Source organism: Malaya genurostris, chromosome 1 (genome assembly GCF_030247185.1).
Source record: "Malaya genurostris strain Urasoe2022 chromosome 1, Malgen_1.1, whole genome shotgun sequence".
Lineage (NCBI taxonomy): Eukaryota > Metazoa > Arthropoda > Insecta > Diptera > Culicidae > Malaya > Malaya genurostris.
Window position 1 is genome coordinate 90,449,292 of NC_080570.1, and position 15,461 is coordinate 90,464,752.

At 38.5% G+C, this 15,461-nt stretch overlaps 1 protein-coding gene across 9 annotated transcripts in view; it reads left to right on the forward strand.

Moving 5' to 3' along the window:
- Positions 1-15,461, forward strand: part of LOC131440691 (teneurin-a) — a 337,735-nt gene that overhangs the window by 186,216 nt on the left and 136,058 nt on the right. For all 9 annotated transcript variants that reach the window (XM_058612195.1, XM_058612198.1, XM_058612196.1 and 6 more), the window contains one exon: positions 6,016-6,135. In XM_058612195.1, coding sequence (XP_058468178.1) covers positions 6,016-6,135 — 120 coding nt within the window. The remainder of the gene's footprint in view (positions 1-6,015; positions 6,136-15,461) is intronic.

Below are 15,461 nucleotides of genomic sequence, written 5' to 3' on the forward strand. Positions count from 1 at the left end.
ACGCAAAATGTCAGTATGTGTATCTGATTTCCGGTTTCGGAGTTATGGGATAAAATGTGCAAAAATGTCTAAATATGTTAACTAACTTTTTTCAGAGATAGCGTGACCGATTTTCACAAGCTTAGTTTCGAATGAATGATCTTATGATCATTTACCAAAGCTTTGAAATTCATCTCGATCCGACTTCTGGTTGCGGAATTATAGGATGATTAGTGTAAAAAATCTAATTTCAAATTACTTACTCGCTTTTCTCAGAGATGGCGTGACAGATTTCTACAACTTTAGAATCAAATGAATGGTCCTATACAAAACTTCTGAATTTCATTTGGAACCGACTTCCGGTTCCGCAATTATAGGGAAAAGTGTGCTGAAAATGATATACCATCACTTACAGAAGCGAAACACTAACTTAAGGTTGAATTAAAGGTCATGTGGTCTTATACGGAATTCCTGAATTTCATCCGGATCCGCCTTCCGGTTCCAGAATTATAGGGTGAAGTGAGTTAAAAATGTTATACCATCATTCAAAGGGGCGAAACAGAAAACGTAAAAAAAATCTAAATCGGGCTACAAACTACTCCAATTGGTTGTCATCAGTAGACGGCCAACTAAACCAATTCCGGTTATTCTTTCAAGAATCGAAGAAAATTATTCTGAACAATACCACAGTATTATATATGATAGTATGATTGATGTGAGAAAAACATCATTACACCACTAGGTGGATTAAAACAAGTTTTTCATTTCTTGGAGAATGTTCATTGCAATCCTCTGAAAAAAAATCACGTTTCGTGGGAGGGTCTGCTGTCTCTGCTTCACTCTAAGGGTAAGATGAAAATAAGTGCATTCACTTCGAAGTCTCGCGTGGCTATAACAGCCGTATCGGATAATTGTCGAACTATCTTTTTGCAGTATTGCTTCTTAGAGCCGAAGTTATTGTACCCATCCCATTAGTAGAGTCACTATGTTACTTTGCGGATTACTCGTCTTCCAATTAACGAATTAGAAGTATCATCGCATGAAAATTAGTTTGATAAGTGTTCAATGCTGCTGTTAGGCGAAATGCAACCGCACTCATTTTCGTCTAACCCTTTGAACATATACATCGAAGAGAGAAAAGAGAGAGCAAAACTCATACTAACTAATGGTTTTAGTCAGGGCCGCCGAGAGAAAATTTGGGCCCGAGGGGACTGCAATATTACAGGCCCCCAAACGTGAGAATTTAAAAACATTGATATCATGAAAAAATCATCGCATCAAGAGATACAATAATTACAATAATTTAACAAAATGATTTGCAAGCCAAACCTGCTTCCTGTTATGAAGAATGAAAAAAAACAGTTTTGAATGTTCGAATTTCAGGACCCCCTGAAAAAGTCCGAGTCCGGGGGGGATTCCTTCCTTTCCCCCTCCCGTTTCGAAGGGCCTGGCTTTAGTATATGAGATGAATTATGGAGCTAAAATGAATGGAAGTACCGTTAGCCTAGTAAGAGCTTTAACAAAGAATCTTGCATATAAATGTTGTGTGATTGGCAATGTTTTTACTGAAATAATCTACAATCGAATATATAATATAATACTATGGTTTTGCTTGTAAATATGTAACGTAGTGACTCTTTGTGAACGTCAACAAGCGTGTGCAAGTTATCAACATTTGATCCAAGCATAGAATCGTTTCGCTTATATTTACAGATTTGCGCACCTTTTCGAATTCGCATTTACTTCGAATGATTAATCGGGATGATGCTTTCCAATACGTTGCCTACTTTTACAGAGCAATCGTCTCTGTTAGGAAAAGACGTCAGCATTTTGTAAACATAGCAGAAGACATTCAAATCGATGCGTAGGAATATTTTCAACCAGTAGATGGAATAGTATGTTATTTAATAGTGAATGAAACAGATTTGATTGAGCTGAAAATGTTACAAACCTGACCATTTCTCTATGCGTTCATTTCTTTGAATTTTTTATGTGTACCCCTATAAAGAAAACAAACATTTATTGCACTTTGAAACTCTCATTTTCTAATTATGAAGTGTGTGTATGTGTGAGGCCACCATCAGTTCAAGGCATTACCAGTGTATGCGGGTATACTTTTAGTAGATCCGAATTTGATTATCAGATAGCGTTCATATAACTGCTGTTAAGAAGGCCAAAATGGGTTTTGAGGACCCGGCGCTTTCCAGAAAGAACATCCAGCCATATAATAAAGAATTTCGCTATATCAGCTTAAACCCGCCTGATGGTTTGTTTGTTAGAAGGGTGCGTCTTACTCATTTCAGACCTTCAGGAAGAAACACAAAGCTTCCCCACGTGACTCAGGTTGGCAATCCATTCCATCATCCAGTCATTCACTTGTGGGTGGTAAGTGACCGGGAAAATCAGGAGAACCGGGAAAAAGTAGGGAATTTGATTGGGAATTTTTGTGAAAAACCGGGAAAAATATTATTAGCTCACATATGAGTAACAGCTGTTAGCATAATGATTTTTTTTTTCAACAAGTGAAATGTAGGAGACAATACCCAATTTTACGTTTGAGCGAGATGTTCAGTAAAAGTGTTGAAACAGCTTATTGTCTTATACATGTTCTATGTTGAGCATTCCATTGGAAATTGGACCAACGCCCCATGTCTCGTCCAACGATTTTTAAGGGTTCAACAGCAGTCAATCAATCAAACTCAATCAGGAAACATTAGAGCTTTCTTAGTTGTTATCGATAACTACCCAATGAATGCGCATTTTGAAAAATAAGGATAATTTGGATGCCTCTGTTGCATGTTTATTAAGTTTTCGAATAAATATTCAACACACTTGGAAAATTGTTGATTAAGTCTAAAGGTAACATAGGGCAAATTTTTACTAAAATTATTAAACTTTCTTAGGAGTCTTTATTTTTTTAAGTTTATTAATGATTGCCCTTGTTTCAACACAATTTGTCTCAGTAATTTCATCTTGCGATAATACTTGTCTTATGCTCATATTTCTATGAGATGTCAATAGGCCTCACAAAATTGGAAGAGTTGTCGGCTTTGATCTTATCCACCGTTTACAGGGAGTATTTTGGTTCCTTCTTTTAGAGCTGAAAATGGTTTCTGAGAAACAGTATAGAAGCATAGAAAGATTCAGAATATGGATTGATTTCTTCAGTAAATCTATGTTTAATTTCCTTTCAAAGACCCTCAACTCTTCCATAGTAGGATTACAAGAACGTTGATATTGATGTAAATGAATGTGAATGGAATTTAGTTTGAGCTTTTGGAACTTAACCTTGAACCTCAAAAAATTATTACATGATAATAATAATGTAATAATTCTGTAAATAATTAATAATAAATTGAATTATTTATGGCTGTATAGATATTTCTCAAAACAATTTCAGGGTTTACATTGCTTTCGATATGTGATCTGTATTCTAGCCGGTTAGCTCTGAGGTGGTAGAATATATAACTAGTTGAACTAATCATTTCTTAATTTGAAACCTTAATTGTTATTGGTAGATGATCTAAATCAAAGTCACCATCACGTCGGGGTCACCAATGAATTAGCTAGATTTATTTAAATTTACATATTCGCAAATAACTTTTGGGATACATGAGAGCTTTCGGAGCACACCTTTTTCACGTGGCACAGGATATGTGCTACTATTCATTGAATTCACTTAAGGTTAGATTAAACAATTGAAATGTATAAAAACTGCTTCTTATTTGCATATAAAACCTTAGTTAGAATAGTAACTCGTCACGAATTTCGGTGACAAAGACTCGCTGCTTTCCTCAGGAAAGACGTGAGAAGATAGGAGAAACAAAATAAGGAAGCATATTGACATAAAATGAAGACTATATTTCAAATAAACCGTTATTACAGCTTTAAGCTGCTGCTAATGAAAAAAGGGCTGCTATAAGGATTGTTTATCCGAAAATCCGAACAACTACAAATGTTACACTGATATGCTAGAATCAGATCAATTGTAGAAAGATTTATCGTAGAAGATGAATTAGTTGAGCTATTGGAAATAAAACTGGCTTAAAACCAGTGGAGAGTTCATCATGAAGAACTCGTACTTTCTAATTACTCCACGAGCGTTTAGAATCTTGTTAGGAAAAAAATAGATCGATATCTTGTGCGTTTTTACAGCTATCATTTGATTTATTTGCTCTTCAACGCACTGAAATCGTCAACATGCTGCATTGCAAAAATGGGACGATATGCTGCATTGCAAAAATGGGACGATATGACTGATGTACCTTAGGTATATGTACATCTAATGATTTTAAATTGAATTGTATTACAAGAAAATTTAAAATTTTTGGTCTGCTAGGACATTGTTAATAATTGGTTTTATGGTTTCCATCACAATCGTAGCATGACAATACATCTGAGGGTATCGTTCATTGAACAGATGTGCTTGCAAGCGAATTACCACAATTTAAACATCGTATGTCCCGGGTTGGCGGTTCAATGCATAGGACGCTGGTCTTACAAGCCAGTTGTCGTATGTTCGAGCCCCGACCTGGAAGGATTCTTAGTGTTTGTAGGATCCATAGTACTAGCCATGCGATGATTCTGTACACTAAGAATCGGCTGCGAAGTCTGTTGAAACAGAAAGGCCAAATTCCACAAAAGGAATGTAATGCCAGGACTTTGCTTTGATGTCCGTATGACAATGGCAATGACGATATTGTGTTAGGTTCGCTGTGCTATCATGCCGTTTATAATTTTCCCACCGAACTGATATTTCCACTTTTACTTCCGAAAGGAGCCAAGAAAACTCTGTACAAATTGTTTTGAAATTGCAGGCAAAGATTGTTGTTGGTTTTTCAGAGTAGCAAGCGTCCGTTTTTGGAATTGTTTTTCCTTATTGATTTATTTTCAATCAATGTATATCAATTAGAAATAATAAAAACAGTCAAGTGCACTCGGAAAAAATCGGTTACGTGTAACCAAAACCCCTTCAAGGCTAAAAAATGCTCTACGCTTTTCTTATATGCACAAGTAATAATGAGTATTTCCTATTTATACTTCAAGATGCCTGAAAAGTACTTCAATCCTCAATCAATCCTGGCTGATCGTTTTTGGACATGGGATATCTGTTTAAAGTTTTAATTGAAGAATATAAAACATACTAAACAGAAGTGATTTGAGCCTTTTCCAAAAACCGGGAATTTTTATCTTTAAAAATCGGGAATTTGAAAAAATGTGTTCAATACAAATGAGAATTTCTCACGACGATCTATTAATTTTCATACGTTAAATGATGATTAACACTTTCTGTTAAGATTTCATAAAAGTAAAATTGTATAGTACTCAAACATTAACAACTTTTCTAATCCACGGTACTGTGCTCCGCAATAAAGCTACCCAGTAATCCGATTCATCATATTGAAGAAAATCTGATCATTTAGTTCATCGCACGTGTATACCATATATAGAGATGTACTAATTATATTCTCTACCAATGAATGATCTTACATCGCAAGCAACATGTACACATCGTCGCCTGAGTCCATACATGAATTTATAAATCCATTCGCTCATCCTGTGTATTTATAATTTCTTAATTTTCAAAAAAGTATGAAACATGGTGGTGATTGATCAACATTCATTGAATTTGTTTTCGAAAATTTAACAAGTGCAAGTAATTTTGTTTTGTACTCATTTACTATAGATATTTAACAAGCCTATCTTCTATTGGCCTATTCTTAACCCAAATGACTCAACTCAAAACCAGTTTATTTATTTATCTGAAAATTGAGTTAATAAAATAACGGCTTTCGTTTATTTCTAATCTTTTCATTTGTTTTCATTACGTATTATATATTTATATGTGTAAATACTCTAAACTTTAAAACGGTCATCAAAATAACAAGGTTTTTAGTTCTTTAAATAAAATTACACTTCTTATATTCATACTAAATATAGTTGAAACTAAGCTACACAAATGTTACACTAATTTGTTAGTCAAATAATTTCACATACATTTAAACTCTAGTTAATTTATTTTATATTTATTTATAGTCGTGTATCGGTTATGCGAGGTCAGGTGGTTACACCCCAAGGACTCGGTATCATTGGCATACGTGTATCGGTAGACCGAGACTCGAGATTCGGTTTCACACTTACTCGACAAGGCGGTTGGTGAGTATTTAAATTTACTTTACAAGATTACTTATATGATGATATGTCTGGAAAATCAGTGTTACTTGCGTTTTCCAGTTTCTTATGAGTTATTACACTGAAGTATTCTTTTCCGGGGAACACGTACCTCATAAAAAGAAACCGCATAACTTCGGAAATCCACATGAAAATTTACATAATGTTACATTTTTTTTAATATCTTTATAACATAAAACACTTAAGCTTACAAATTACATGAACGAATATAATTTTCAAAAAAAAACAGAAGAAAGAAAAAGTGCATAACAACTTCTGTGTCTAAGTATTTCTTAAAGCCGGGGGTACAAAACATTTACATATGAAAATTCGCATGATTTCAAAAAACAGTAAAAAAAACGCATAATTTTTGGAAATCCACACAAAAAGCAGCATAACATCGGAAATCCGATTGAAAAATTCAAAACGCCACACAAAAATATTCAGGTTCACTCATAATTGTCATCCCAATTTTTTATTCATTGGATCCCATGAATTTATATTTTTAAATGCAATGTATCAAATGGTGGATTTTTTTCAAAACGATATATCACCAACCAATTCAATTTTTGCCTTTCCCTTACTTACCTTACCTAACAGCTATAGGCCTGGGGTGTCTTTTGCTGTATCAAGAACACGTCTCCACTTAACTCGGTCTATGGCTGCTCGTCGCCATCCACTCAAGGTACGGATGCTTTTGAGATCACCCTCCACTTGATCGATCCACCTTGCTCGCTGCGCTCCTCTTCTTCTTGTACCAGTCGGATTAGATTCAAGAACCATTTTTACTGGGCTGTCGTCCTACATCCTTATGACATGAACAGCCCATCGTAGACGTCCGATTTTAGGTGTCCGTACGATAGGTGGTTCTCCTAGCAGCTGTTGCAATTCGTGATTCATACGCCGTCTCCACGTTCCGTTTTCCATCTGCACTCCGCCATAGATGGTCCTCAGTACCTTTCTTTCGAAAACAGGGCGCGTTTGTCCTCTGCCAACATAGTCCAGGTCTCGTGGCCATAGAGAACAACCGGTCTAATAAGCGTTTTGTAGATGGTCAATTTCGTGCGGTGGCGTACTATTCTCGATCGAAGGGTTTTTCTGAGTCCAAAGTACGCGCGATTCCCTGCCCAAATACGTCTCCGTATTTCTCCGCTGGTGTCATTTTTGGCGATCACCAGTGAGCCCAAATACACAAACTCGTTAACCACCTCGATATCGTCACCGTCTATCAATATTCGTGGTGGGAGGCGTAGTGTTTCTTCTCTAGAGCCTCTTCCTCTCATGTATTTTGTTTTCGACGCATTTATGGCCAGTCCGATACGCCTAGCTTCAGCTTTCAGTTCGATGTAGGTTTCCGTCATCTTCTCAAGGTTGCGTGTTACAATATCAATATCATCTGCGAAGCCAAAAAGTTGTACGGACTTTCGGAAGATCGTGCCACTCGTGTCGATCCTCGCTCTTCGAATCACACCTTCCAAGGCAATATTGAACAAGATACAAGAGAGTCCATCACCTTGCCGTAGCCCTCTCCGAGATTCGAAGGGACTCGACAGCGTCCCAGATACTCGGACGTAGCACATCACTCTATCCATTGTTGCTTTGACCAATCGCGTCAGTTTATCCGGGAAACCGTATTCGTGCATGATCTGCCATAGCTATTCTCGATCGATTGTGTCGTATGCCGATTAGAAGTCAATGAATAGGTGATGCGTGGGTACGTTGTGTTCACGACACTTCTGGAGTACTTGTCTTATCGCGAATATGTTATCCGTAGTGGCGTGGGCTCCAGTAAATCCCGCTTGGTACGGCCCTACGAATTCCTTAGCTATTGGTGATAGACGACGGCAAAGGATTTGGGAGAGTATCTTGTAGGCGGCGTTGAGCAATGTGATTGCGCGGTAATTGCAACAATCTAGCTTATCGCCCCTTTTTTTAGACGGGACATTCAACTCCATCCATCCATTCCTGCGGTAGAATCTCCTCCTCTCAAATCTTAGAAATCATCCAGTGCAGCGGTCTAGCCAGTGCCTCTCCTCCATGTTTGAGCATGGAGGAGAGGCACTGGCTAGACCTGATAACTGGTCATTGCCCGCGGTTTTGTTGTTTCTCAGTTTGCCGATCTCCTCACTTATCTCCGTCAGATCAGACGCGGGGAATCTGTCGTCGACTGAGCGTGCACCCAGATTAATTCCTGTGTCGTTCTCTGTATCCTGTGATTCGCCATTCAGATGTTCGTCATAGTACTGCTTCCACCTGTCGTATCTGCACATTTCGGCCTGTGGCGTGAAACCTCGACTTCAGCGGTTCAACTTCTCGTAGAATTTCCTTATATCATTTGCGCGGTACAGCAATTCCATCGCTTCGCGATCTTGGTCTTCCTGATGGCGCTTTTTCCTCCGTAAAACCGTGTTCTGCCTGTTCCGTGCCTGTCTGTATCGTTCCTCGTACGGTCTAGTGCGGTGTTGCAGCATCCTGACCCTTGCTGCATTCTTCTCTTCGACCAACTGCTGACATTCGCCGTCAAACCAGTCATTTCCTCGATTCGATAACCTCGTACCTAGTACGGTTGAAGCAGTGCTACTCACAGCGGATCTTATATTCCTCCAGCCGTCTTCAAGAGTCGCCGCGCCAAGCGGCTCTTCCGTGGGTAGCACTTGCTTCAGTTGTTGCGCGTATTCCTCTGCAGTACGAACGCTACGTAGCTGCTCGAGATTGAATCCCGGTGTTCCTGTGCGACGAGTGTTGTTACCTCGTGCAGGCTCTCCGATTCGTAACAAGTGTTTTCCGAGTGGCTTGTTAGGCCTGCACCAACCTTCTGTCTCTCCGGAGGGCCATCGTGTCAGCACTGTTTAGAGTCCCACACTGACACTAGGACGGTAATCAGCCGCTCCTAACATGGAGGACAGACGCTGTTTCGAGCCGCCCCAACATGGGGAACAGACGCTCGGGTAGGCTTGCTCTCTGTAAAGAGAAAGCAAGCCCCCTCTTCCCTGTCAGCATACGACCAAGGTCCCACCGGGGTTGGTAACCCGATCTTTCCTATGGTTACTCGCACCCCAGCCGGCACCGCGGGGAGGTAGAGATAGGAGTTACTGGACAAGAGGCTATGAACCACATTGGGGCCTGAATTGCGCATTGTCCAGTCGTTTACCAACCTTTCCTTCCCCTGTCGAACTCTAATCTTGAATTGCTGAATGTTATATACCATTCGTCGAGCCGGACGACATCAGAAAATGACTGTGTGTGTACGTGTGGGTATCTTATAAAAGTTTTGTTTTTCTCTCAATTTGGTACTTTTGGTTTCGGGATTCTTGTCGATAATGCGACGCTAGCGCAGAAACACACTTATTTCTTGATTTATTCATTTATTTATTCATTTATTCATTTATTTTTATTTATTTATTTATTTATTAATTCATTTAATCATTTATTTAATTATTTAATCATTCATTTATTATGAGCAAGACTGGCAACAATAATTTTTGTACTTTATCATCAGTCAGTTCAGCTCACTTGCTAACCGGTTTCAGTAGTATCACTCAGAAATTTGGATAGAGAAAGCATCGCCTAAACATCGTAGTGCCAAACAATCAGCAGACGAGCGCTAAGCTACGTTAAATATTTGAACCCACTGAGAGACGATTTTTGAGTTGAGATTTGATATGTTTATACATCAACACATTGCATCAGACTCTTATGAAACTGTCTCGCTTGTATTCCCGTCCACTAGAGTTGCCATGGGCTACCGATGTTCGAATCAATGTCATTGCAACTCCAACTCTCAACACATGTTTTCGTATGTTTCACATCGCGTTCGGAGCAGTAGCCAATCATGTTTGGCTCAAGACTAGAAATTTAATAGTATACCGTATACATCACGATACACTTCGGTTTTTTATACGAAAACAAAAACCAAAGTGTATCGTGATGTATACGGTATACTATTAAATTTCTAGTCTTAAGCTAAACATAATTGGCTACTGCTCTGAACGTGATGTGCAGCATACGAAAACATGTGTTGATCGTTGCTCGTGCTCGTTTTGAGTACCAGCAAAAACTAAACCAAAAATCTTAGATATGTTGGCTACTTTGTAATGTAAACATACACTCACCAGCATAGCTCAGTACGGCGATGCCAAACTCAGTACTCACTTTTTAAAACTCGAAATTAAAGTTAGGTACTGTAAAATCAAAACTGAGAACCATCAATACCATAAAAATTTGGTTTCAATGATGCTCTGTATAAGTGAGTGCGTTTGTTTAAATCAGCGATTAGTTTCATCTTTACCATCGTTTAACGAATTACATCTTAAATCATGGGGTCAGCTGATGAATAGAAGAAAACGAGCCTCATGAGCGAGCACCAAACACATTGTTTTTTTCGCGCTAAATTTTCTCGAATACGGCTGAACCGTTTTCAACAATCTTAGAGGCTCGTTTGAAAAGTTATATTTTCTGCATATAAATCGGCCATCAACACAACATATGTTTTGATTAAACTGAATCTCCGTCTACCTTTCGAAAATTCAAAATAGAAAAATTTTAGTAGTAAAGAATAGGCCGAAGTTAAGATTGAAGTATTCAGGAATTATTATTATTATATCATTTATTTATACCCGGCTTTATCTTAATTTCAGTCGATCGCCGTGTTGTCAGGAATCAGAACGAATTGGTTCCAATGGTACGTTAATTTGTCGTCATACTATTCGAAACAGATTGTCAGAATCAATAAATATATCAGTGAGTTTTAAGGCTTCTCAATTTTCTTAGGGATTTTCATATGCAGCAACTATGCTTAATCTATGCATCCGTGTATATACTATTCAAATCAGATTGTCGAAATCGGTAAATGTTCCTGTGGGTTTTACTCAATTTTCTTAAAGATGATGAGACCAATTTTAGTGAAATATTGTTCAAATAAAAAGAACGATTAATTGCCGTTGACACATATCGTTCTTGTACCGGTTCTAGATTTACTGGTTATTGAGCGCCATTTACTTGAAAATACCCGAGAGAATCATACTATAGAACGGCTCTTAATTTTCTCGTACTTTACTCTTACTCAAATGAAAGGCTTTATGTGTGATATCATTGAATGGACGTTATTACGACGTCCCAGGAGTACACCAAACAGGTAAACCGTGTGGCATTCGAAAAAATATGCTCGATAATACAAATAATATAATGTCGACAGATTTGCTCTATATAATATAATGTCGACAGCGATGCTCTGACACAGTGAAAGTCATTATTCTTCACAACTCTTTGTAAATACATGTTTAAAATATCCCACAAACTTTTCATAGTTCGCTATAGCCAGGCGGAGATGGAGCTCCAGAATCATATTTATAAAAATGGAACTCCTACATTGCAATGTTATGAGGCTCTGTTTTCATTGCTCTCAATTATGTGACTAATTCACTTGAAATGTCTCGAGCATGCGTACTTGCAAATAGTGCTATCGATGTATCTTATATTTGAGCTCACAACTCGAGATATCTGTGCTGTCACAGTTAAACTGACTATTAATGGCATAGACAGAAAATACGTTTATCGTTTGATGTATTTTCTGTCTAACAAATATTCGCCCAGTGATGACACCAGAAAGGTTATATCATATTGTTTGAGTTTATGAGCAGTACAAATCTGCACATAGTCAATGCAGGTAATCGTCCAACTTATGTCAGATCTTGAAGAGAGGAGGTTTTCGATGTAAATATGTCGCAGCAACAATTCGCATTAGTTGGTAAATTTTCTCGTCTGGATGGCCTCCAACCAGCGTTATCTGATCATACGTATATCTTCTTCGATCAACTGTATAGAAGAGCTACTTTTCCGATAAAGATGATGCACTCACTCAAATGTCTTTTTAATACTCACTTTCAACTTACCTTACCTTACCTAACAGCTATAGGCCTGTCCTTTGCTGTATCAAGCATACGTTTCCACATAACTCGGTCCATGGCTACTCGTCGCCGGCCACTCAAGGCACGGATGCTTCTGAGATCACCCTCCACTTGATCGATCCACCTTGCTCGCTGCGCTCCTCTTCTTCTTGTACCAGTCGGATTAGATTCAAGAACCATTTTCACTGGGCTGTCGTCCAACATCCTTATGACATGCCCATTATTTAGCTGTCCGTACGATAGGTGGTTCTACTAGCAGCTGTTGTAATTCGTGATTCATACGCCGTCTCCACGTTCCGTCTTCCATCTGCACTCCGCCATAGATGGTCCTCAGTACCTTTCTTTCGAAAACACTGAGGGCGCGTAGGTCCTCTGCCAACATAGTCCAGGTCTCGTGGCCATAGAGAACAATCGGTCTAATGAGCGTTTTGTAGATGGACAATTTCGTGCGGTGGCGTACTTTTCTCGATGGAAGGGTTTTTTTCTGAGTCCAAAGTAGGCACGATTCCCTGCCAAAATACGTGTATGAATTTCTCTGCTGGTGTCATTATCGGCGGTCACCAGTGAGCCCAAATACACGAACTCGGCAACCACCTCGATATCGTCACCGTCTATCAACATTCGTGTTGGAGGCGTAGCCTCTTTCTCTCATGTATTTTGTTTTCGACGCATTTATGGCCAGTCCGATACGCCTAGCTTCAGCTTTCAGTCCGATGTAGGTTTCCGTCATCTTCTCAAGGTTACGTGTCACAATATCAATATCGTCAGTGAAGCCAAAAAGTTGTACGGACTTTCGGAAGATCGTGCCACTCGTGTCGATCCTTGCTCTTCGAATCACACCTTCCAGGGCAATATTGAACAAGATACAAAAGAGTCCATCATCTTGCCGTAGCCCTCTCCGAGATTCGAAGGGACTCGACAGCGTCCCAGTTACTCGGACGTAGCACATCACTCTATCCATTGTTGCTTTGACCAATTCGGGAAACCGTATTCGTGCATGATCTGCCATAGCTGTTCTCGATCGATTGTGTCGTATGCCGATTTGAAGTCAATGAATAGGTGATGCGTGGGTACGTTGTATTCACGACACTTCTGGAGTACTTGTCTTATCGCGAATATGTGATCCGTAGTGGCGCGGGCTCCAGTAAATCCTGCACTAAAAGCTGTTCCTGAAACTTTTCAGGTAGTTACGATTCTTGGGCACTTGTAGGGTTAGTGTATTTTGGGCCCCGCCATTTAGGTGGCCCCAACGTTCATCACCCGACATCTTCATTTTCATGGCCACTTGTCCGCTTACATTTGTAATTGAGTGATCTTAAGAGAGAGAGAGAGAGAGAGAGAGAGAGAGAGAGAGAGAGAGAGAGAGAGAGAGAGAGAGAGAAAGAGAGAGAGAGAGAGAAAGTTCCACATACGCGCGAAAATTTTCCATCAGGCCACACTTTCAGTCCGCTTATTCATCGTAGTTATAGTTCCGTAAAAAGCAGTCTTTCTATAATTGTTACCGTAAATGAGAATTCCTTTAGTTAGTCGTCACAACGCTGGCTCATCATAACTCCACCGGGCTTAGTTCTTTCTATGGGGCCCATCCCACCGGATCCGTTCGAATTAGTTAAAAATTTCTTAACCAAACACGATAACCATTCATGTCGGATGACGTCCTTTATTCAATAACCACAGTTATAACGTTCACTCAATGGTATATCACTCACTGGAATATGATTTTGTTGTAGCACGCATAAAGTCTTTTTATGGTTACCTTTCTGTTTCAACAGACTTTGCAGTCGATTCTCAGCAATCCTACTAATACTAAGAATCCTTCCAGGTCGTGGCTCGAACATACGGCAACTGTCTTGCAGACCAGCGCCCTATGCATTGAGCCGCACCCTCGGTGTAAAACATAAAACCTTTCATTTGAATATGAGTGAAGCACGTGCAGTTTTTGTAGTCTCACGCGTATTTTCTTGTCGATCGTGCTCAATAACAAATAAATCTAGAATCGGTACAAGAACGATTAATTTCAACCGCAATTTATCGTACTTTTCTCATATGAAAATATTTTCGCCAACATTAATTTTAATATCTTTAAGAAAATTGAGTAACATGTATAAAATAGCAGAGACATTCACCAATGTCGACAATCTGCATTTAATAGTATGATACACGGATGCAAAGTTACTGTATATGAAGATCCCTAATGAATATGGAGAAGCAGATATATTTACCGATTTCGGCAATCTGATTCCAATAGTACATAGCATACCAAAAGTACACCAGGGGAACATACCACTTGAGCTAATTTGTTCGGATTCCTGCACGGAAAGACCGAAATCAGCATTTTGGCGAAAAAATTAGTTGATTTTCTGATTTTAGTTAGTTATTTTTGAGACAACTAAAAAAATCTTACTTTTGCTAATTTAGATTTTCTAATTCTAATTCCCTTAATAATAATAAAATATTTGTTGAAATGGCTATTTTTTTAGTTGAATTCACCAATTAAACGTGCTGTCATTTCTTAGCTAAGGCACGCTTCATATCCATTCAACTAATTTTTTAGTTGGATTAGAGAAATAAAACGTTGTTTTCAACCAACATAAATGGTTGAATTGGTTTCTGCCATTTGCAGCTATATGGCGCTCTGTCACCGAAAAAACGTTAACACCGTAATGACTACTAGCCACTAGATGGCACACTACTACCAAACAAAATTTCAGTCACGATTATCTTTTCTATATTGGCAGGTATAAATACGATGTTGTATTGGAGAAAAAGACATAAGCGAAACATAAACTTATTTTTGAAAATTTTTCTTCTCAATTGCTGTTTTCTTCATTCGACTTCGCGAAATTGACTACCTCACTGAAAACTTTGAGCACTCGGTACAAGTAGTACACCGGACAGCGTAGCCCAGAAGGTTGGAAGATACAAAAAACATCATTTGACATATACAATTAGAGTGCAATATTCGAAACTCACTTCACTGTTCCCCCGTAAAAACATTATTACGCACAATCGCTTTAAATGCGCACAAATTCTAAATAAATACACTTCCCACTAAGAGTTTACGTCATTTTTACATATCGGTTTAGAAATTTATATATGGATATATCGTAACACATGCGAAAAACATCTGAACAATTTGCAAACAGTTTCAACAAGACTGTCCCTTTTAGCTATTTAATGGATTGTTTTGCTTTGACACTTCTCATGAGTTTTTAGCTAATAAACTTGTAAATAAAACCAATTTCATTTTTGTTTTCTTTGTCCTGCCCTTCAGTAATGATGGTGATAGATAAATTGAAACAAATTTTCTGATTTTAATAACAAAATTTGTTGTCAACGAGAATTTCGTACTGGATTGAAATATTGCTGGTTTGTGTCCAGAATATTCGCCAACCAAACACATTA